Source organism: Thrips palmi, unplaced genomic scaffold (genome assembly GCF_012932325.1).
Source record: "Thrips palmi isolate BJ-2018 unplaced genomic scaffold, TpBJ-2018v1 HiC_scaffold_2, whole genome shotgun sequence".
NCBI classification, from domain to species: Eukaryota; Metazoa; Arthropoda; class Insecta; order Thysanoptera; family Thripidae; genus Thrips; species Thrips palmi.
This window is the reverse complement of record NW_023144629.1, coordinates 1408256-1430065: the sequence shown is the minus strand read 5'-3', so window position 1 is coordinate 1430065 and position 21810 is coordinate 1408256. Positions and strand designations below refer to the sequence as shown.

Genomic DNA, 21810 nt, shown 5'->3' with positions numbered 1-21810 from the left:
AGAGAGAGAGGGAGAGAGACGCCCGCCGCGCTTGGGGGCGGGAGCGAGCGAGCGCGCGAGAGGCGCATGGGGCGCATGCCACTGCTCCCATCAACATCATCAAAGCGGCGTTCTGATTGGTCGGCGCTGCGCACCGCGCGGCCCGACGACTGCCGAGCCGACCCGAAGCGAGTGCCGAAGCTCTGTGGACAGCGCCCATGTAGCGGCTCGGCTCGGCTCGGCTCCGCCCGGCGCGACTCGGCTCGACTCGGCTCGGCTCGGACCTGCGCGGCACCTCCGCACCGGCTCCGCTGCTCCGCCGGCTTCGGCTCCGAGGGCTGCCGAAGGCCCCGAAGGCTGGCGTGGTCGTGAGGGCTCCTGGTAAGCCCGGGACAACGACGGCCCCGGCTCGGCTCGCTCCGCGCCGCCTCGGCTGCGCTCGGCACGGCTCGGTTCGGCTCGTCTCGGCGGCGCGGCGGAGGCAGCCCGCCAGTGTCAGTGCAGTGTTGTTCGTGTGAGGATGGCCGCGCGCCGCGTTCCCTGCCGCCGCCTGCTCCGCCTGCACCGCCTGCCGCGATCGTGTTGACCGCGGCACCGCCAGGGCACCGCCAGGGCACCGCGCCGCTCGCCCGCCCCTGTGATATCGAGTGCCGCGTGTGTGTGGGTGGGTGGGTGAGAGTGTGTGTGTGCGCGCGCCGTGGTAGAGGGCGGCGCCGGTTCTTCATGTGAACAAAATGCCACATGTGAGCAGCGGTGGCGGTGGTGACGACTTGGGAAGCACCGATGAAGTTAAAGTGTTCAAAGATGAAGGCGAGGACGAGAAAAGATCGGAGAACTTGACGGAGGAGAAGAGTAGCTTAATAGACCTCACGGAATCCGAGGTAATTATGTGTGTCTGTAGTGCGACGAGAGCCGGCGCTTTGCCGGCAGTGCTGTGCCATAGTTCTTAGTGCCGAAAAGTGTGTTAGTGCTGCAAGAAAGAAGTCCCTTGGATACTTACGTGGATACGCAAGACGTCAACCCAGTTTGGATACTTATCAACGTCATCTGCGGCAGCGCGGCGCCCTTGTAGTGTGCTTACGCCCCGCCAGAGGCTGCCGGCTGCCCGGCCTGCCCGTCGGCCTGTTCGATTTCAGGCCGTCTTCTGACGCACGTGTCGGCGGCCAGGCCGAAGCGCCGCGGCTCCCTCGTTGGCCGATTCCAATTTGTAAACCCAAGCAGACTGCATGAGCAGGGGCAATCCCCCGCGCCCCGCCCTTGGCTGCCAACCTGTAAGGCCCCTCTGGGCTCCTGGACGTTGGCAGCGCGTGGGCGTGCAGGCCAGTGCAGGCGCCCCGTTTCCAGGTGCATTCGGCGTCCGATCCCCAGCCGCATCTGGTCATTCCCCAGTCCCTCCCCGAAGTGCCACTGCGCCGGCTGGTCGTTCCCCCGCCGTCGGCTGGTCGTTCCCACTCCGTCGGCTGGTCGTTCCCCCGCCGTCGGCTGGTCGTTCCCCCGCCGTCGGCTGGTCGTTCCCCCTCCGTCGGCTGGTCGTTCCCCCGCCGTCGGCTGGTCGTTCCCCCTCCGTCGGCTGGTCGTTCCCCCTCCGTCGGCTGGTCGTTCCCCCGCCGTCGGCTGGTCGTTCCCCCTCCGTCCGCTGGTCGTTCCCTCCGGCGGGAACCGCGTGGTCCGCCGCAGCAGCCTCCCTTCCCGGCGTCCCTCTTCGGAACGAGGCGAAACGAGACGACTCGAACCTGTAACACGCGCCGAAGAACGCGCTGTCTCGCAGTCCTTACGAGACGCTCCACGAGTGCAGCACGCTGTCTATTTTCCGAGCGATTGAGAAAAGTCGACCTGTCTCTCTCGCACTCGCGCGCTCTTCGGGCTCTTCGTGAGGGTGCGAGCGAGACGCACGGCTGGTCGCGCAAGGCGGTGGCAGGCTGGCCACACCCTGCCTGCAGCGTGCTTGTAAGCGCTAGGGCGTCGCCGTCTCTCTCTCTCTCTCTCTCTCTCTCTCTCTCTCTCTCTCTCTCTCTCTCTCTCTCTCTCTCTCTCTCTCTCTTTCCTTTTTTTCCGGTGTTGATTGCCGGTAAACTGCCCGCTGCCATTGTTCGCGCTGCCGATGCAGGCGATGGTCATAACCGGCGTCGTTGCGCTCGTTACGACGGGCCGCGCGTTTTTGGCGCGTTCGCGTCGTAACGACACTGGCTAATTATTAATCTCGGAGCGGGCCGACGAAGGCGAGAGGAGGACGACGACCGCGCCCTCAAGCGGCCTCAAGAAGCCGGGCGAACGGCGGCCGATTTTATCGAGTGGCGTCGCCGTGCTTGAGCTGCGCGGAATGAAATCGTCCTCGCCGTCCAGCCGAACGCACTGGCATTACCTCCGCATCAGCTGGTCCACGATTGGGCTGCCTGCCTGCCACCGCACAGTGGGCCAGAAGACCGGTGGAGGCGGCCAAACCCCTGGACGCGTTTTGAGCTCCAGAGTCGCTAAATGGGACTCGAACCGAACGTGTGAGCCCACCAATGGATTCCTCGTTCGGAGAGCAATTCATTGGTGGGGTCACACGCCCAGTTCTAGTCTCATTTAGGGACTCTGGAGCTCGAAACGCGTCTAGAGTTTTGGCCGCCGCCACCGGTCTTCTGGCCCACTGTACACCGCCTGACCTGCGAATAGACGGCACTATTTGTGGAATGCCTGCGAGGGTGCGTGCGCTTTACGCTGTGCGCTGCACCGGTGCTCACTCCCCTCCTGCACCACCACCACACTGGACCGGTGAAATATTACAGGAGCCATTGTGTTTGGAAGCAGGCGGTGCACGGCTGCGGTGCAGGATGAGCCAGCAAGTGCAGCCCGGCCCCCCTCCTCCCCCTCAGCTTTTCTTCTTCTTCTAAGTAGATACACTGCCGACAGCGGGGCCTCGTTTACAACATCCTACCTCGCTTCCTCGCTCCGTCGTCGGCTCCGGGATTCCTCGTCGCACTTTTTTTTTGCCCGCGGGGACCGCCTCGCCTTTTCGATTACCGATTCGCCGGTGCGTGCTCGTCGCGGTGCTCTCGGTGCGCGCCGACGGGTAAATATTTGGAGGCGGCAATCGGGCGACGGTTGTCAAAGTCGTCGCGCCGACAATGACGGATCCTCCACAGTGTCCACGCTGTCCGCGCGGCCGACGAGCGTGGCCGAAAATTGGACACGCCACCTCGTCGGCGGACGCGTGCTGCTCGTCGCTCCGTCCGTCTCCCTCGCACCCCGCCGGCACGCCCCGCGAGTGCGAGAGAGGCGGAGCGAAAGAAAGCTCCGCTCGGCCTGCTGGTTGGTGGTGATTTCACCCCCAGCGATCGTAGGCACCCCGACGACGCACAGTGGGCCAGAAGACCGATGGAGGCGGCCAAAACTCTAGACGTGGTTCGAGCGAGTCGCTAAGTAGGACTCGAACAGAACGTGTGACCCCACCAATGGATTCCTTGTTCGGAGAGCAATCCATTGGTGGGGTTACATGCTCGGTTCGAGTCCCATTTAGCGACTCTGGAGCTCAAAACGCGTCTGGAGTTTTGGCCGCCTCCGGCGGTCTTCTGGCCCACTGTGCGACGCCACTTCCTGCCCAACCGTGGCCCTCCGTGGGCTGGGCACTCACGGACGGTCCCCGAGCCAAACGTTATTCACAGGGCCAGGGCAAGCAGGGCGGGAAGGCGACCAGTTGTTCGCCATGTGTTTGTGGGTGGCCGGCCCCGGCCGAGGACGCCGGCACACTGCCGGCACGGCACACTGCCGCCCGACCGCGCCGCCAGCCGCCGCCAGGCCCTCGGCAAGTTTTGGCGGTGACTCACAAGGGCCGTCGTAGTTCCAGGCGTCGTTCCGGAGTACTAACTGTAGAGGAACCGCGGCCGTGGTTACCCTGCGCGGCGCCTGGAACTGCCCCCGGCGCCGGTCGTCGTTCTCGTGGTGCCGGGGGTGGCCGTTTCGATGTCGTCGGCGAGGTGTTGGCGCGCTTCGCCGCCGCCGACAAGATGACCGTTTGTATGGATCTGTCGGATCGGCGGCTTCGCGGCGGCCGCACGACGGCCCGCTATCGCCACTACACTGTTGACGGACCAGGCGGCGCCTGTGTGTGCGCGCGTAAGTTGCGTGCCGTGTGTTTGTGTGTGTGGCCACGCCGGTGCCGGTATTCGGTCAGGGGAGGGCGTGTCCCGCTAGGTGTGCACAGGCCGGCGCGACACACTGTGTTGGAGGGGTCATGTAGGTTTTTCCCGAAAGTCCCTCCCCGCTGTCACGCCGTCACCCGGCCATGCCGTCGATGGCTCCACAGTGCTCCGCAGACACTGCAGACAGATGCTGAGGGCGGGCAGCGAGGCAGCAGCGTTCGTTGTCCCACTCCCCCCCCCCCCCCCCGGCACCGTACTACTCCCGCTGTGACAAGTTCTTTCCGTGTTTTCGGCTTACCTGTCTCTAGTCCCGCGCCGTGTCCACTGCCTGTCCTGGCCTAGGCTGGATTCCGAACACTGCTTCGTCGCTCTGTCTCTCTCGCACCTATGTGGGACGCCCCACGAGTGCGAGAGAGACAGAGCGACGAAGGCGGCCCTCGGAATCAGTCGGCTGGCGCGTCGCGTTGTCGCGTTCGCCGAAGCGCTCTCGTCTCTCTCTCGCCGCCGGCCGCGGCGTGGGTGCGAGAGAGACGGCCGTCGTACCTGCCTCTGCCCCCCTGCGCCTTGACGGCCAGGCCGGGCCGAGCCGGGCCGCCAATTGTTTGTGGATTTTCGTGTTCCTTGTGCGCCGACATGGCCTGGCCCGCTTGGTGGACACTGGCGAGGTTTCCGGTCAGACTGTCTCCCCACTGGCACCGGCCGGTGTCTGGGCTAATTGTTGGCCGAGTGCGGGCACTGTGCGGCCCTGTGCGGCCCGGGGGGCGATTCGCGAGAACTGAGAACTTGCACGCAGCACGCGGGGCGGATCGGGGGTGGGGCTGGGGTGGGGGCCGCACGTGAGAAAACTTGAAGTTGTGTGTCTGTGTCACCCACATCCCCTCGAGGCAAGGCCGGGGCTTGCAGACGGGTAAATCTCGTAAACGGCCAGAGATAGAATGCAAAAATGATAAAAATTTAAAATTTTGAAATTTAGTTTTGTTATTTTTAGCTGGTTACAAAATGCATCAGGGAGGGTGCCTATGCGGGGGCGGGTCGGTGGTCCGTCCACTGCGACGTGACCGATGCCTTCTTCTTTATCCGAGAGTCTCGCTCCGTCTCTCTCGCGCCCACGCGGGACGCCCCGTGAGTGCGACGGAGACAGAGCGAGACTCTCGGAATGGGAGGCGTGCTGGAGGCGCCACCTAGTCACCTGCAGGCAGTGCAGGCTGCAGGCCCGTTCCTTGGCCGTCGGTCGCAGCGAGGCGAGGTCAGCCACCCTCACGCACAGTGGGCCAGAAGACCGGTGGAGGCGGCCAAAACTCTAGACGCGTTTTGAGCTCCAGAGTCGCTAAACAGGACTCGAACCGAACGTGTGACCCCACCAATGGATTGCTCTCCGAATGAGGAATCCATTGGTGGGGTCACACGCTCGATTCGAGTCCTGTTTAGCGACTCTGGAGCTCAAAACGCGTCTACATAGAGTTTTGGCCGCCTCCACCGGTCTTCTGGCCCACTGTGTCCCGGTGCGGTTCGGCGGTGCGGCTCGCCACGCCTCCCCCGACGTGTCGCCGCTAGCCCCGCACTAGCGCCACGACGGCGGCGGTCAGATTCGGAAACGACTCTTGGCGGTTTTTGGCGGGCCGGGTTTTGTGGAAACGGCGGTGATCTGTCGCCGGCGATTTGCCTAACGAGGTGTCAGTCAGTCAGGCGGCCGGCCCTGGTGGGCCTGGATTCCGAGAGTCGGCTTCTCTCTGTCTCTCTCGCACTCGCGTGCCGTCCCGTGTGGGTGCGAGAGAGACAGACAGAGTCTGCTGGTGGCCCTAGCCCCCCGCTGCTGGAGGCTGGCTCCACACTGTGGCTCCACCACTGGCTCCGGTATCGGGTATCGCCGGGGCCGATTCGGCGTACGGGGGCTGATTCCGAAGGGCGCGCCTCGTCTCTCTGTCTCTCTCGCACCCGCACGGGACGCGCCGCGAGTGCGAGAGAGACAGACTCGCCTGCTTGGTGGGCGTGGCAGGGCGTGTGCAACACCTGAGCGGTTTCCCGTCTGGAAATGTTCATGGGTCTTCCTCCTTTTTGGGCCTTTGGGGGAGGAATTTTTTCGTGAGTCGGGGATACACTATTTGCGAGAAACCGTACAAATGATGAATGCGTCAATTTATCACGTTTTTCGGTTTTTGGGTGAGTAGGCCGGCCGCACTGTGCGCCAGAAGACCGGTGGAGGCGGCCAAAACTCTAGACTCGTTTTGAGCTGCAAAGCCGCTAAACAGGGCTTGAACCGAGCGTGTGACCCCATCAATGGATTCCTCATTCGGAGAGCAATCCATTGGTGGGGTCACACGTTCGATTCGAGACCCATTTAGCGACTCTGGAGCTCAAAACGCGTCTAGAGTTTTGGCCGCCTCCACCGCTCTTCTGGCCCACTGTGGGCCGGTGCGTGGTTCGGTTCCGCCCAGGCGCGCTCCCGGAGTTGTCCGAGCGGCAACTCGATCGCGGCGACGCGGCGTCGTCGTCGGCAGCAGCTGACGACCCTGTAATCGGTGTAGACCGCCCCGGCCTCCTCCCCTGTCCGGATGAGATTCGGGCGCCGCTAGCCGTGACTAATAGTGGCGCGAGATGGATGGGTAGTATTGGTACTCGTCACGTCAGCGTGCGTCGGCCCCACCCTCTCGCCCTCTCGCCCGACGCCACCCGAACACGCTCGCCGCCGCCCGAAGGTGGCCGAACACGACGCTTTCGGCGCGCCGCACAGTGGGCCAGAAGACCAGTGGAGGCGGCCAAAACTTTTGACACGTTTTGAGCTCCAGTCTGGGCATAATGTAACGGGCAGTTGTGGCTTGTTTGGGCAGTTCTTAATCTCAATTTGGCAGTTGTTACCGAAAAAATGGGCAGTTGTCTCGAGGCCAAATTTGGCGAAGTTAGGGTAAGGAAATGTGGCATAACACAGGTTTTGTGGGAAATGACGGAGTGTGTAAGCAGTTTTCCAAAAAAAATGACTAGAAGTTTATAAAGAATCAGAATCCTTTCGTGGTGACGACACGCATCTCGGGGAGACACCTGATCGCGGCCGCTGGGCCCCATTGACCCCCCCGGTCGTCCGGATTTCGGCAGTTGTAAAAATTTCTTACATTATGCCCCAGAGCCCCCAGCCTCCAGAGTCGCTAAATAGGACTCGAACCGAACGTGTGACCCCACCAATGGATTCCTCGTTCGGAGAGCTATCCATTGGTGGGGTCACACGTTCGGTTCGAGCCCTGTTAAGCGACTCTGGAGCTCAAAACGCGTCTAGAGTTTTGGCCGCCTCCACCGGTCCTCTGGCCCACTGTGCGGCGGTGCGCGCGGTGTGATGAACCTCGGCGCGGGAGAGAGAAAGAGAGAGAGAAACAAACATCGCCTCGTGCTTCCGGAGGCAGTCCCGCCTGCAAGCAGCCTGCAAGCAGCCTGCCGTCGAGCCAACGAGAATGGAATGGAGGCTTTTTACTTATTTTTATTTTCGGAGAAAAGGGAGTCTGGCTCGGCCGGCTCGGCTCTCCGGCCGGCTCGGCTGCGCTCGGCGCGCTCGGCTCGGCTCGGCTGTGGGAGGAGGCGGTGGCCGCTAGCTCGGGCAGGTGGACGGACGGGCGGGCGGACGGACCGGAGGGGCGGCGGGCAGGGGGCAGGGGCTCCAAGGCAAGCCAAGGCAAACAGGACCAAGACGAGTCGAGCGGGCCGAGGCGGGATGCGAGCCGGTGGAGCCGAGCCGGGGCAGGAAGGGCAGGGGTAGCCCCCCTCCCCCCCCCCTCCTCGGCGGGGTAGCCAACCTGGTTGCCAGCCTGCCGCCACCATGCGGCGCGCAGGCCTTGCGGGGTGCTATATAGGCGAGCCAATCCAACGCGTCCCCACCATCACGTCACCCTGCCCCGCCTCACACCCTCGCAAGCCTGCCGCCGCTGAGCATGGTGAGCGTGCAGCAGTAGCACGCTCCAGCTAGCAGGTAGCGGCGGCAGTCAGACCCTTCCCCCCGCCCTGCCCTCCACCGCCCGCGCCCTCCAAAGCGAGCCCACCACCTCATGCGGGTTGGGGGGGCTGGTGCGGGTGTAGTAGGATAGAGCGCTATAGCACCGCCTATGGCGTGGTATGCCCCCGGACTGCCCGCTGCGACCTGCGGGCCTTTTCGACTGGAATCTCTGACCCCCCCCTTCCCCCTCTTGCTTTTACGTTCACCTGAGGTTCACCTGCGACGCGCGTTTTTTGTCCTTGTCAACCTGCGACCGGTCCAGCACTTTATGTGCGCTCAGGGTTTGCGTGCATGTGCTTGTGGTGCTTGTGGTCTCCGAGTCGCCACGACACCGCGACCGATGGTTCCGGGGGGGGGGGGTGACCCACTGTAAAATTTTGTGTACAGTGATTGTGTGAATGTGCAAGAATGTGCAAGATTCCTGGCGTTTTTGCAGCACATGTTGCCTACTTCCAGGCGTTTTAGCCACCTGAATGCGGAATGTGGTCAAATTTTGTACAATGAATGTGGGAAGCTGTTCCCTCGTCGGATGGTTCGCTGTCCGCTCGGCCCTTGAAGGTGCTGGTGCTGAGGGCCTCGAAGCGCGGCGTTAAATTTGTCGACGGACTTCCCCGACAAGTGGTGGAAGCGGAGTGACTTTTCGGTCGCGTGTGGTGGTGCCGAACGAGGCGGCGGTGAGCCGCGACCGCCGCGCGCAAGGGTGCCGACTCGTTGTGTAGGTCAGCTCCTAATCAAATTACGTGTCCGTTGCCCCCGTCGCCACCTGCGGCACAGACACGGTCTCCAGGGGCACGGCCGGCACCGCCGGCACCGCTCGTCAAATCGGCCGGCCGGGCCGAGAAGACAAGACCCCCTCCATGTACCTCGCGCGCCCCGCCCCGCCCCGCCCCGCCCCAACCCACCCCGCCCCGCCGCGAAACGAGTTGTAATTAATTAATGAGTAGAGACCACTCAACAACTGCTTGCAGCGGCGGGCCTGCACCGCCTGCACGGCCTGGAGTCGCCGCAAAGCGAGCATGGCGCTGCCGGGGGGGGGGGGGGGCGGTGTTCACGCTGCGTCCGGACGCGTCCCTCATTGGACCTCATCATTACCCTCTCACCGTGCCTCGCCACCTCGCCCCGAACCCTTCGTGCACCTTGCCTCTCGCCCCGAACCCTTCGTGCACCTTGCCTCTCGCACCGAACCCTTCGTGCACCTTGCCTCTCGCCCCGAACCCTTCGTGCACCTTGCCTCTCGCCCGAACCCTTCGTGCACCTTGCCTCTCGCCCCGAACCCTTCGTGCACCTTGCCTCTCGCACCGAACCCTTCGTGCACCTTGCCTCTCGCCCGAACCCTTCGTGCACCTTGCCTCTCGCCCCGAACCCTTCGTGCACCTTGCCTCTCGCCCCGAACCCTTCGTGCACCTTGCCTCTCGCACCGAACCCTTCGTGCACCTTGCCTCTCGCCCCGAACCCTTCGTGCACCTTGCCTCTCGCCCGAACCCTTCGTGCACCTTGCCTCTCGCCCGAACCCTTCGTGCACCTTGCCTCTCGCCCCGAACCCTTCGTGCACCTTGCCTCTCGCCCCGAACCCTTCGTGCACCTTGCCTCTCGCCCCGAACCCTTCGTGCACCTTGCCTCTCGCCCCGAACCCTTCGTGCACCTTTCCTCTCGCCCCGAAACCCCTTTGTGCACCTTGCCTCTCGCCCCGAACCCCTTTGTGCACCTTGCCTCTCGCCCGAACCCTTCGTGCACCTTGCCTCTCGCCCCGAACCCTTCGTGCACCTTGCCTCTCGCCCCGAACCCTTCGTGCACCTTGCCTCTCGCCCCGAACCCTTCGTGCACCTTGCCTCTCGCCCCGAACCCTTCGTGCACCTTGCCTCTCGCACCGAACCCTTCGTGCACCTTGCCTCTCGCCCGAACCCTTCGTGCACCTTGCCTCTCGCCCCGAACCCTTCGTGCACCTTGCCTCTCGCCCCGAACCCTTCGTGCACCTTGCCTCTCGCCCCGAACCCTTCGTGCACCTTGCCTCTCGCCCCGAACCCTTCGTGCACCTTGCCTCTCGCCCCGAACCCTTCGTGCACCTTGCCTCTCGCCCCGAACCCTTCGTGCACCTTGCCTCTCGCCCCGAACCCTTCGTGCACCTTGCCTCTCGCACCGAACCCTTCGTGCACCTTGCCTCTCGCACCGAACCCTTCGTGCACCTTGCCTCTCTTGCGCCAGGCGTCCCGCCCCGTCCAACGTCCCACATTTCGCCGTCGGTCCCTCCTATTGGTGACACACTGGTTTCGCGAGGAGGTTTGCGTTTCGCGACGCGGGACGCCTCACGTTTAGGTAGGCCGGACACGCGTCGCGCCACTGTGTGTGTGTGTGTGTGTGTGTGTGTGTGTGTGTGTGTGTGTGTGTGTGTGTGTCGGGGCGCCGTGCCGCTGCGCCGCGGGCCCTGCTGCGCTTTGTCACGTCCCCGTCCACAAAGGAGACAACAATAAATTTTCATGCTCTAATGAATTGGGCGTCGTCGTCTTCTCCCTGGCTCTCTCTCTCTCTCTCTCTCTCTCTCTCTCTCTCTCTCTCTCTCTCTCTCTGTGTGTGTGTGTGTGTGTGTGTGTGTGTTGTGACGCGCGGTGTCGCCCTCATCGCATGCACCGCCACGGCGAAAGGGAATCCCATTTGTCCCTCTTCCGTGTGATTTCCTCGCACCGCTTCGCTCCGTCTCTCTCGCACTCGTGGGGGGCGTATGTACATACATACCGTGTGCACCGCGCTGCGGGTGCGAGAGAGACGGAGGCGGCGAGGTGTTCGTCGGCGCAAGGCGGCGCAAGGCGGTGCAGGCGCGCGGGCCGGCCGGCCTCTCGTGACCGAAATGCGTTATGGTCTGGACTTCCCCCTACCGCCACTCGTTCCTCGCGGCGGTGGTGTTGTGCTCGCGGACCTGCACATGAGGACCTTGCAATCAAGTGGCCGCGCGTCGGCGCCGCGAGTCGATTCGCGTGGCGGCGGGGCGGGGCGGGGCGGGCGAGGCGGGGCGAGGTGGGGCGGGGCGGGGTGGGGCGGCCCGTGGCGGGGCGGCCGTGTTCAGAAGCATTATTAGCCACTGACACTTTCCGGGGTCACGCCCTTTGCGGCGCTCGCTTTCAGCCCCTGCACTTGCAGTGGCCCTGCACTTGCAGTGGCCCTTGCACTTGCAGTGGTGCCCACCTCGCCGCCGTCCACGTCAACGCGGCGGCACGCTCTCTGTCTCTCTCGCACCCGTCCGGGTCGCCCCGTGAGTGCGAGAGAGAGAGAGAGAGAGAGCATTGCCTGTCTAATTGACGGGATGACTAATTGACTGGCTGTCGAGCGACGCGCCCTGGTTCCCTCCTGCTGTCTCAAAATTGAAGAGGGAAAAAAGAGGAAAAAATTGGAAATAAAAAGAAAATTCCGTTTGGTATTTGAACCGGCTCCCGTCTGCTCTGTTGTTATTGTTGTTACTAACGTCTAGCTGTTGCTTTTTTTTTTTTACAGGAAAAGACCGGCGGCGGCCAGTCGTACTCGTCCGGGAAACATGCGTCCCGACCCGATCTCAGTCCGGTGTATGGTAAGTAGATGCAAAGCACACGGCCGAAAAGAGAGAGAGAAGGAGAGGATAAAAGTGAAAAATGATAAATCGCGACGGAGAATCCGCCAGAGCTGAATGTGCCCCGTGGACATGCTGCCCGGTGCAAAGCGTGCAAAGCCCGTAATGAAAAGTATCGGTTCAGGCCGATGTGTACACTCGTGTGTGTGAGTGTGTGTACACACACACACACGCACACATGTGTTCAAGGTACAGGCCGGCCTGGAAGGTTTAACCCGTTGGTGCTTGAGCTCGCGGTGAGATTGGGGGGGGGGGGGGGGGGTCGAAGGAGGGCGGGGAAGAGACCGCCTCACGTTAAGGCCTCATTATACTCCGCTAATGAGAATTCCGATAACCTGCTCAAGGAGCTTCTGGCTTTACGTGCTTTGGCGTGGCGGCGCGTTGCGGCCCGACCAATCAGAACGCGGCTGGGATGACGGCGACGACGGCCAGGGTCTGACGGCCAGGGTCTTGACGGCCAGGGTCTTGACGGCCAGGGTCTGACGGCCAGGGTCTGACGGCCAGGGTCTTGACGGCCAGGGTCTGACGGCCAGTGTCGTCTGACGGTCAGGGTCTTGACGGCCAGGGTCTTGACGGCCAGGGCCTTGACGGCCAGGGTCTGACGGCCAGGGTCTTGACGGCCAGGGTCTTGACTGCCAGGGTCTGACGGCGGCCTCGCTGTACTGGTGGCGCGCTCCGATACACTACAAGGGTCGTGGCTGCACTGTGTGCCGGGGGTGATCAGGTGTCGCTGTCGCTGCGTGCGCGTGCGTCATTACACGCCCACTGGATTCATTAGGTGTGGTAATGGGCCCTCGATGAGTCTCTCTGTCTCCCAGCGCTCCCCCTCCACCTCCCCTCCCCCTTGCGCCCGAGGTGGCTGCTGTGATGCTTGTTAGCCGGGGAACGTGTCGCCACAAGCTCGTGCGTGTGTGTGCGCGTGCGTGCGTGTGGGTGTTTGTGTGTGCAGAAGGAAGGGGTCCGGGGCGAGGAGGCATGAGTGAACCCGGTCCGCCGGAACCTGGAACCGCCGGAATGCCTGCGGAATGGCGCGCGTCCAGGACCGTCCAGGACGATGACGGCGTGCTCGACGTGCCCGTCGTCCCCCCCACTTGGCGCTGCTCTCCATGAGCTGCTCGTGCAGTGACGTCGTGTTACCGTATGCGAGCCGGCCTCGGCCCCCCGCGGCCCCCCTCGGACGCGGCGCGGTCCAGCCAGAGGAGAGGCAACGCCGCAGCCGCTTAGCATGCTGGGCCCGCCAGGCCCGGGGCCCCTCGCCCCCTCTCTCTCTCCCCCTCCCCGCCCAGGGGGTCCCTAGTGGGGGCTCCACCCACTCGGCCTTTGTCTCCGAGCTCTCCGAGGTACCGGGTACCAGCTATAGCCTCGCCGCCTGGCTCTGGCCGCCGCGCCGCCGCGCCCGTATGCGTCGGGATGGCCCCCCCCCCCCCCCCCCCCTTCCCCCGGCTGGCCGTCTGGCCCGCACGGCCGGACTGCCGGTCTTACCCGCAGGCCGCCACGCCGCAGGACAAGGTTCGCCTCGCCGCGGCCGCCTCGGCTCTTGAGCGCGGGCCGCGCTGGCGGCACTGCTTGGGGCTCGGGGCGTGGTGGACCCCGCTCTGGCGACGCGCACAGTGGGGGCCAAAACTCTAGACGCGTTTTGAGCTCCAGAGTCGCTAAATGGGACTCGAACCGAACGTGTGACCCCACCAATGGATTGCTCTCGGAACGAGGAACCCATTGGTGGGGTCACACGTTCGGTTCGAGTCCCATTTAGCGACGCTGGAGCTCGAAACGCGTCTAGAGTTTTGGCCGCCTCCACCGGTCTTCTGGCCCACTGTGACGAGCTGTCGTCGTCGAGGGGCCGTCGGCGTCGTCGGCGGCCGTGTTGACCCTTGCCGTTAGCGCCGCGGTGGCGAAGGCGAAGGTAGCCGTCAGGCCGAAGAGCGCCTCCCCCCTCCCCTCCCGGCCGTTTCGCCGAGCTTGGCGTTTCGCGCTCGGCGTTTCGCGCCCAGACGCGCGATAATGCCTCTGATTGGTCGCGGCTCTCCCGCCAGAAACGGTCCGCCTCGTAAACACTGCATATGTATGTGTGTGGGACGGCGGCGGCCAAGGCGGCGGCCAAGGCGGTGTCGCGGCGGAAGGGTTCGCCCGCCCCCGCCGCCCCTCCAAGGACTTGTCCTTGACTTGTCTGTCTCTCTCGCACGCCCGAGGGACGCCCCGCGAGTGCGACAGAGACGGAGCGACGAAAGGTTCCTTCGGTCGGACGACGTCATGTCGGCGGGCAATTTTGACGCGGCGCGGCGCGCGCTGCTGGTCCGGCCGGCCGGGGGCAGGCGTGTCGATTTGCATGACGGGGCGATTTGGTGGCGGGGCGGGGCGCGGCGGGCGGGGCGGGGCGGGGCGGGCGCGGCGCGGCGCGGCGCCGGCCGCTGCACTTACCTGTTGGATGATGTGATAAGGCTTTAGATAAGCCGGCGGGGTGTGAGGTAATGGCGACCGCTGCACTGGCGCCCCGCCCCGCCCCGCCCCGCCCCGCCCCGCCTCGAGGGTCGCGCCTGGCTTCGCTCGCCGCGTTTTGTTCCGGAGGTAATATCTGTATCGGGATCAATCTCGGCTCGGTGGTGTCGACGGCGCGGCCGGTGGCGTGCAACGGAGGCGGCCCCGGTGACCCGCTGCCCGAGGTGCCCGTCGACCCCCAACCCCCAGGAATGTTGGGGTAGTCGCTCGCGGACGGCCCCTGCCCGCCCCTGCCCGCCACTCGCGGCCTCTGCTTGTTTTGGGCTGGGTCCAGGACGGTCCAGGACTCCAGGACGCCGTCCAGGAGGATCCTCGTAATAATGCGTATAATGCGACAGGGCCATCTTCATAAACGCCCGGCCGTCCGCCTGGCTGCCTGTCCGTCTGTCCGGCCGGCTGCCTGTCGGGCTGCCCGTGCGTGGCGCTGCAAGGGTGAAGTGCTGCACCTTCGCCTCCTCCTCCTCCTCCTACCTTTATTTTTTCTCTCTCCCACTTTCTTTCTTATTTTCTCCTGCCAGAAATCACTAAAAAATAAATAATAAGGAAGAAACATCCAATCTTGACTCCGTCCCGCCTCGCCTCGGGTAGTGGCAGGAATGGGTGGGAGGGGCCCCCGGTGCCCCCGGCGGGGAGGGTCCCTGAGGACGCTGCCGTGGAGTGGATTCCAGCTGATTCCCAACGATGGACAAATTGTGCAAGGAACGGGTCTGGGAGCCCCTCGCACCAAGGGCCTCGGACCTGCGGCCTGCACCTGCACTCCAAGTACTGTACTCTGGGGTCCCTCACCGGTTCCTCGTTGGCCGAACCGTCTGATTCATTCTTGGCCCCGAATAACAGGCATAGCGGGGCACTCCCCCTCGTTGTGAGGCTGGGCCGGGCTGGCTCGCTTACGGACCGCCCCCTGCTTCGTGATACGCATCAATCAGAGGGGAATCAATCGAACGTGACGCATGGTGTCCGGGGGGCCCGCGCCTAAGCCAGCTCCTTTTCGCACAATGGATGGTGTAGCATAATTACTTAGGCATCCCCATTTGATGGCGCGCCATAAAACGCCAGTGGATAAACCAGGTATGCTTTATAGCTTGTTGGAAGGCGAAGGTCTCCGAAGGTTTCCCCTTTCTTTTGTCCGTTGTCTCTGTTGCTCTCCCGGCAGTGTCATTTATAACACTGGTCATAAACAATTGAGGACCAGCCACTCTTCTTCTTCTTCTTCTTCTTCTTCTTCTTCTTCTTCTTCTTCTTCTTCTTCTTCTTCTCCTCCTCCTCCTCCTCCTCCTCCTCCTCCTCCTCCTCCTCCTCCTCCTCCTCCTCCTCCTCCTCCTCCTCCTCCTCCTCCTCCTCCTCCTCCTCCTCCTCCTCCTCCTCCTCCTCCTCCTCCTCCTCCTCCTTGTTCTTCTTGTTCTTCTCTCCGGGTCAAAGTCAGTGTCTGGGGGCCCGTCGTTCGTGCGGCGCTCGGCGTATTTTATTCTTGTTATTATTATTATTTTTGTTTTATGATCGCGCCCTGACGGGCCGACGTGGCCCGACGTGGCTCGCTCGCCATTACGTTTCACGGAGGTATATCATTGTTCGCGCCGTTTCCGACCGGATGTGGTCGTCTTGCAGAAATGTTAGGAAATGGGCGGCCGACGACGGTGTCGCTGCTGCGCCCCGTCTCGTTGCCGCCTCTTTTCTTGTTTTTGTTTTGTTTTTCTTTTTTTTTAGAAAATGAAAGGAAAGGCGCGGGAAATAAACCGGCCTTCGTCGTACTAGACCGAAAAGCCGCTAATTAAAAATGAAATTGCAGTCGGAGAAAGAAAAATACTGTGTCAGTCGTGTGCTGTGACTGGGCGAAGTTACAATGAATGAATGTCACTCGCGTTGAACGCTGGGGCCGGAGCATTCCATGGGGAAAAATAGCCGCATCAGAGTAACTTTTTGGACGCGGGGTCCCGGGCCTCGGGGATCTTGACGTGACTGACGTCTCCCTCTCGGGGTGCTGATTCGTCGATTCGGCCTCAGTATTTGCTTATCGCTGTCGTGGAGTGTAGGTGGCCCGAGGTGGCCGTCGGGCCGCATACCTGTCCAACCTGGCCGCCCGGCGGCACTGTCTGGAGGCGGGGAGGGGGGGGGGAGGGGGTGCGTATTGTGACAGGTACAGGCGGCGTTCGGCGGAGTTCGGCGACTCTTCGCCGCGTCTCTGTCTCTGTCGCACAGTGGGCCAGAAGACCGGTGGAGGCGGCCAAAATCCCGGACGCGTTTTGAGCTCCAGAGTCGCTAAATGTGACTCGAACCGAACGTGTGACCCCACCAATGGATTGCACTCCAAACGAGGAATCCATTGGTGGTGTCGCACGTTCGGTTCGAGTCCCATTTAGCGACTCTGGAGCTCAAAACGCGTCTAGAGTCTTGGCCGCCTCCACCGGTCTTCCGGCCCACTGTGAGCCGCCCCGCGGAAGAAAGTGTCTCTCACCCTTCCGCCGAGCGACATTCCCCGCCCCGTGTCGACACACGCTAAGATTATTTCGCTCTAAAATTAATATCTCTGTTTGGCTCTGGCTTGTTTGTCCCCGATGGCATGGCGGTCGTTACTGTTTGAGATAACCTGGCGTGTGCGCGGCATGCGGCGTGGCTCGGCCCCGAGGGCCGCGGCGGGCCGCATTTAGCATAGCAGCATTCCTGAAAGAACACAAAAAAAATTATTCAAAAATAATTCAGAAATTAAAGAAGCTTTGAAATGTTGAAATCCGTCCGAAATGCTGTACTAGTGTGTCGAGGAATGGCGGCGGCGGTGCGTACGTACCGACCGTACCAACCACCGGCACCGGAAGGCGTGTGTTTGGCCATCGGGCGATTAATAAATAACCCAAGGGGCAAACAGATCGGAGGGGCGGCTGCGTATATTTGGACACGGCCCGCGCGCTGTCCCCACACGCCGCCACCGCCATGGCCGCCACCGCCGGCTAGCTGGCTTCCGGCGGTACACCTTCTCGGGGCACCGCGACGTGGAGGCTGACGTGGAGGGTTTGGCCAGCGCGGAGGGTTTTGGAGGGTTTGGCCGACGCGGAGGGTTTTTGGAGGGTTCGGCCGACGCGGAGGGAGTTGGAGGTCGACGTGGAGGGTGTTGGAGGGTTCGGCCGACGTGGAGGGTGTTGGAGGGTTCGGCCGACGCGACGGTTTTGCCCGTCTAGTTCTAGTTGACGCACGGCCCTCTCCAAGGCGGCCCTGCGGGAATGCGGCCGCGGCGCACGCGCGCGTGATGGATTTGCCCAAATGTTGCCGCGGAGCGCTGACACGAGGTTTACTCGGGACGCGGTCTGATTTACGCCATTTGTCGCGCCGAGTGCCGCGGCGACCTGCCGGCCCTTCACTGTCTCTCTCTCTCGCACTCGCGGGCCGCCCCGTGCGGCCCCGTGGGGGTGCGAGAGGGACGGAATGACGGGACGGCGCAGAGGTCGCGGGAAACACATGGGCGCGTCGTATCGGCCGCGACCCGGCTGCTATTAGTCTGCCCGGCCGGCAGACAAATTTGTGGCGCGGGCCCGGCTCGTCACAACACCCTTGCAGTCTCGGCCGGCGGGCACGGCGGGGACGAGACAAGGCGTTACGTAACGCGACCAATTGGCCGTGTACAGTGTGGTGCCACTACCTGGGGCCGGGGCGGCGGGGGCAAATATTGGCCCCGAGATGTTTGTCAGGAAGTGGGGCTGTCGATTGCTCGCTTCGATTGCTCGATTCGATTGCTCGATTGCGGGAGGATGTGCCTGTTGCTCTCGGAGGACTCACTCGGAGGAGGGCGACGGATCGACGACGGATCATGCGCTCGGTCGGGCGGCAGAGGGCGTCTCTCTCTCCCTCTCTCTCTCTCTCTCTCTCTCTCTCTCTCTCTCTCTCTCTCTCTCTCTCTCTCTCTCTCTCTCTCTCTCTCTCCCTCTTCCTCTCCACAGTATGTTGACCGCTGTGTGTGATTTCTTTTTACAGGGAAGCTGGAGCCCACTCCCCATACGTCGAGTTTCAACATGGGCTACCTCGTGTCACCGTACTCTTACCACAACGGCGCCGCCGGACCCATCCCTGTCTCAATGGTGAGTCTCGTCCAGTGTACACACCACTGTAAAAGGGGTGAATGGTGAGTCTCAATCAGTGTACACACGCCACTGTAAAAGGGGTGGTTCACCTCGTTCTTCGCGGGGTGTTGGCAGTTATTTCTTTGCAGGGTCGGTCGTTTCCGCGATGCGCATTTTTTCTCACACAACCGGGCGTGACACTTCTGCCCCAAGCATTCGGGGGGCGAGGGGGTTTGCCGTCGTGTCGGTGTGGCTCTGCCCGTTCCCTGGTTCTGGGAAAAGAGAGAGAGGGAGGGGGGGGGGGAGCGGGTGTGCAGGTGTCTGTGTGTGAGTGTATGAGTCTGCGCGCGGGTCCGCCTGCTTGGCGGCCAGTGTGCGACCGGTGACCTTCCTGATAGTAAGCACCGGGGAGCGAGGCTTACAGGGGCTCCGGGGGTCAAGGCTTCCCCTGCACACACACACACACACACACACACACACACACACACACACACACACACACACACACACCCACACACCCACACAGCTGCTTCAGGTGTCGCGGTGTAGTGGTCGCCAATGAATCGAAGTGCGTCCTCGGTCGGCGGGCGATCGCGGAGGCGAAAGTACACTGGGAAAGCGAGCGACGAAGACGCAGACGGGAAAACGGTGGCATAAATGGAAACGAAGCGAAGCCAAGCGAAGCGAGGCGGTGTATGGTTTTGGCCTTTTGGTGCCTTTTGGCCTGCAAGGTTTGCCCGGCGGGGTTGCCAGACGGCCCACCACGGCGCGCGCTGGGGCCGGCGGCCTACGGCGGCTCGGGCCTGGGCCGTGTGGAGCCCACACTGTGGACGAGCCCCTGCCTGCCTGGCTGCCCGCCTGCCTGGCTGCCCGCCTGCCTGGCTGCCCGCCTGCCTGCCTGCCCGCCTGCCTGGCTGCCCGCCTGCCCCTCCCGAGGCGTGGCGGCGTTGCCAGGCGGTGCGGCCCGGGGCAGACGACACTTTGAGCGTTTTTAGCAGTGGGCCGTGCGATCGGGGCGATGCTCTTCCGCGGGGCGTTGTGTCGTCGTCGTCGGCTCCGCCGCGTTGCACCATTTCGAATTTCCCACCTTTTCCTGCTTTGGTCAGTGTCGCCCCAATGTAAGTGGTTGTCATCGTGTCACGTGACCCGCGCCGCCTCGGCGGCCACGCATGATCACTCCTGTGTGAGGGAGCGAGAGAGACAGCGCGTGTTGTTGTTGTTGTTGTTGTTGTACTCCATCGGGGGGCGGCGGCGGTGCGAGGTATCCTCCCCATGACTAATAACACTCTGATCGCAGCTCGGCCACTGGACGATGAACCGGCGTGGCGCGGCGTGGCGCGGCGCAGCTGCGAGCACTTTGCTCTTGCATTTCGCGCCATGTCTCGGCCAGTCAGTCGGCCGGCGTGTTGATTGACTGATTTCGTAATGAATCTTGACCGGACGGGCTGTGTGTGTGTGTGTGTGTGTGTGTGTGTGTGTGGTGTGTGTGTGTGGAGCGCGTCTTCTATAAGAGGGCCTGCGTCGAGGCCGGTCGGTGCGGTGTACGCACTAAGCGTACGAGTCCAGGGAGTTGGACAGGCGTGTGGTTATAGGCAGACAGGCGTGGTGCTAGCTAACACATGTCGTACAGTGAGTGAGGAGAGAGGAGGGTATGAGGAAAAAGGAGAAGGGGGGGGGGGTCTTCGGCAGGCACTTGCTTATTTAGTAAATGGGCAAAAGGTTGTGTGTGTACTCAGGCAGGGCGCGGCGGCGGCGGCGGTGCGGCGCTGTGTTTGCTGACGACGAAAAAGTGTGAAGAACCTTGTCGCATTCCAGTATTTAACGGGCCAGCGGCGCCTTGATAAGGCCGCTTCATCGCTCGTCTTGTTGTTGTTGTTGTTGTTGTTGTTGTTGCTTGTGTGTCGGCGCGCGTCGTCGCGGCGTGGGAAAACGCCATGCAAAGCCGCTTGTCGGCGGCCGCCACCGCGGTCGTGTGGATTGAATTGGCGATTCGAATGTGCCCGCGCGTGGATGCGACGCCGCCGCCGCCGGGGGACGCGCGCGACGGTCTTGTTGTCCTGGACGGCTGCTGCGGGATTTGGGAGAGTTGACGTGTCGCTCTGTCTCCCTCAAGGAGAGTCCGGGAGAGTCCTATGAGTGCGACGGAGACAGAGCGACGAAGTGACTCTCCTCGGACACGCCCTCCGCGCCGCCGCCGTTGTCTCGGCTCGTCGGCGTGCCGAGCGGTACGGAAGCCGCGGCCCGACGAAGGCGGCGAAGGTGTTGGGGTCATGAGCAGGGCGGGGCGGGGCGGGGCGGGGCGGGGCGGAGCGGGCGTGGAGCGGCGGGGCGCGGCGCGCTTGCCTGTGGGAATGGTCCGATCAGGTGCGATAACCAGGCCACAACGCGGCCGGCCCGCCCGCCCGTCCTTCCAGAGGGCCTTCTAAGCCTTCCAGGCATTACACCGACCCGGCCGGCGAGCCCCTCGGACGAGAGGGCCCTCTCGCAGTGGCGCGGAGAGGGGCACGGCACGCCTTATTTGGGCAGTCTACTCCATACATCAAGCTCCATTTATCTCTCTCTTTCTCTCTCTTCCCTCTCTCTCCACCTCTCGCTCTCGGGGCCCTCCCCTGTCACTCTTTTTACTTTTTCTCTCTCTCTCTCTCTGGTGTGCCTCTTCTGCTTTATCGCCTCTTGTTCTCCATCGCCGTTCCGCTCGCGGCTTCAGCCACCCGAAGGTACCCGAAGGTACCCGAAGGTGCCCGAAGGTGGACCCGAAGGTGGAGCCGAGGCCGAGGCCGAAGTGTCGCTGCCGTCCGAAAGGCCTCCGCACGCCGCGTACCGCATACCGTAATACCATCGCCAGGGGTTTCTTGGCAAGCACGTCGCGTTTTGATTGTGTGTGTGTGTATGTGTGTGTGTGGCGAGTGTGTGCGCGCGGCCATCCCTGCCCAGACGGGTACCTCTCCTTGCCCCCTCTCCCCGGTCGGGGGCTTCTACCTGTCGAATGGGCTGTGTGGATAAGCGACACGCTCTGGGATGATGGATAGGTTGGTTTCGATAGCCGCCCTCCTCCTCCTCCTCCTCCTCCTCCTCCTCCTCCTCCACCACCTCCTCCTCCTCCTCCTCCTCCTCCTCCTCCTCCTCCTCCTCCTCCTCCTCCTCCTCCTCCTCCTCCTCCTCCTCCTCCGATTCCCCAAGTCTCTCGCCTGCTCGCTAATTCATTTCCCTTATTTGTTTTTGGGAGATGGTCGTTCCGGGAACGGCCGTCCGAAGCGTCATGGTGACGGCCCCGTCATCCATTGGTCACTGTTAATTGGCATCGTCATCGATCAAGATCAATTATCAGCCCACGCGGCCTCGCGGTCCCAGAGCCATGATTTTTAGAGGGTCGGCTTCGCGTTCCAATTCGGGTCTCACGGGAATGCCTAGAAATGTCTAGGAAACGTCCTCGCACTGTGTAAAAGATGAAGATTTTGAGCTTCAGACATCGCCGAGAAGTAGGCACTCATTAGTTGACACGTTCAAAACCTGCACAATGGCTGTCATCTTGCGTGATCTGGTCACTAGACCAGCCCAAATCGTGGAAATGGCATTAAAAGGATGATCTTCCAA

At 62.8% G+C, this 21810-nt stretch overlaps 1 protein-coding gene across 1 annotated transcript; it reads left to right on the top strand.

Moving 5' to 3' along the window:
- Positions 1-564: 564 nt before the first annotated feature.
- Positions 565-21802, top strand: LOC117647332 (protein pangolin, isoforms A/H/I/S-like). The gene is made up of 4 exons (XM_034389051.1): positions 565-860; positions 11563-11635; positions 18131-18234; positions 21638-21802. The coding sequence occupies exons 1-4, from the start codon at positions 714-716 to the stop codon at positions 21800-21802; spliced, it is 489 nt and encodes a 162-aa protein (XP_034244942.1). The 5' UTR covers positions 565-713.
- The last annotated feature ends 8 nt before the right edge of the window (positions 21803-21810 follow it).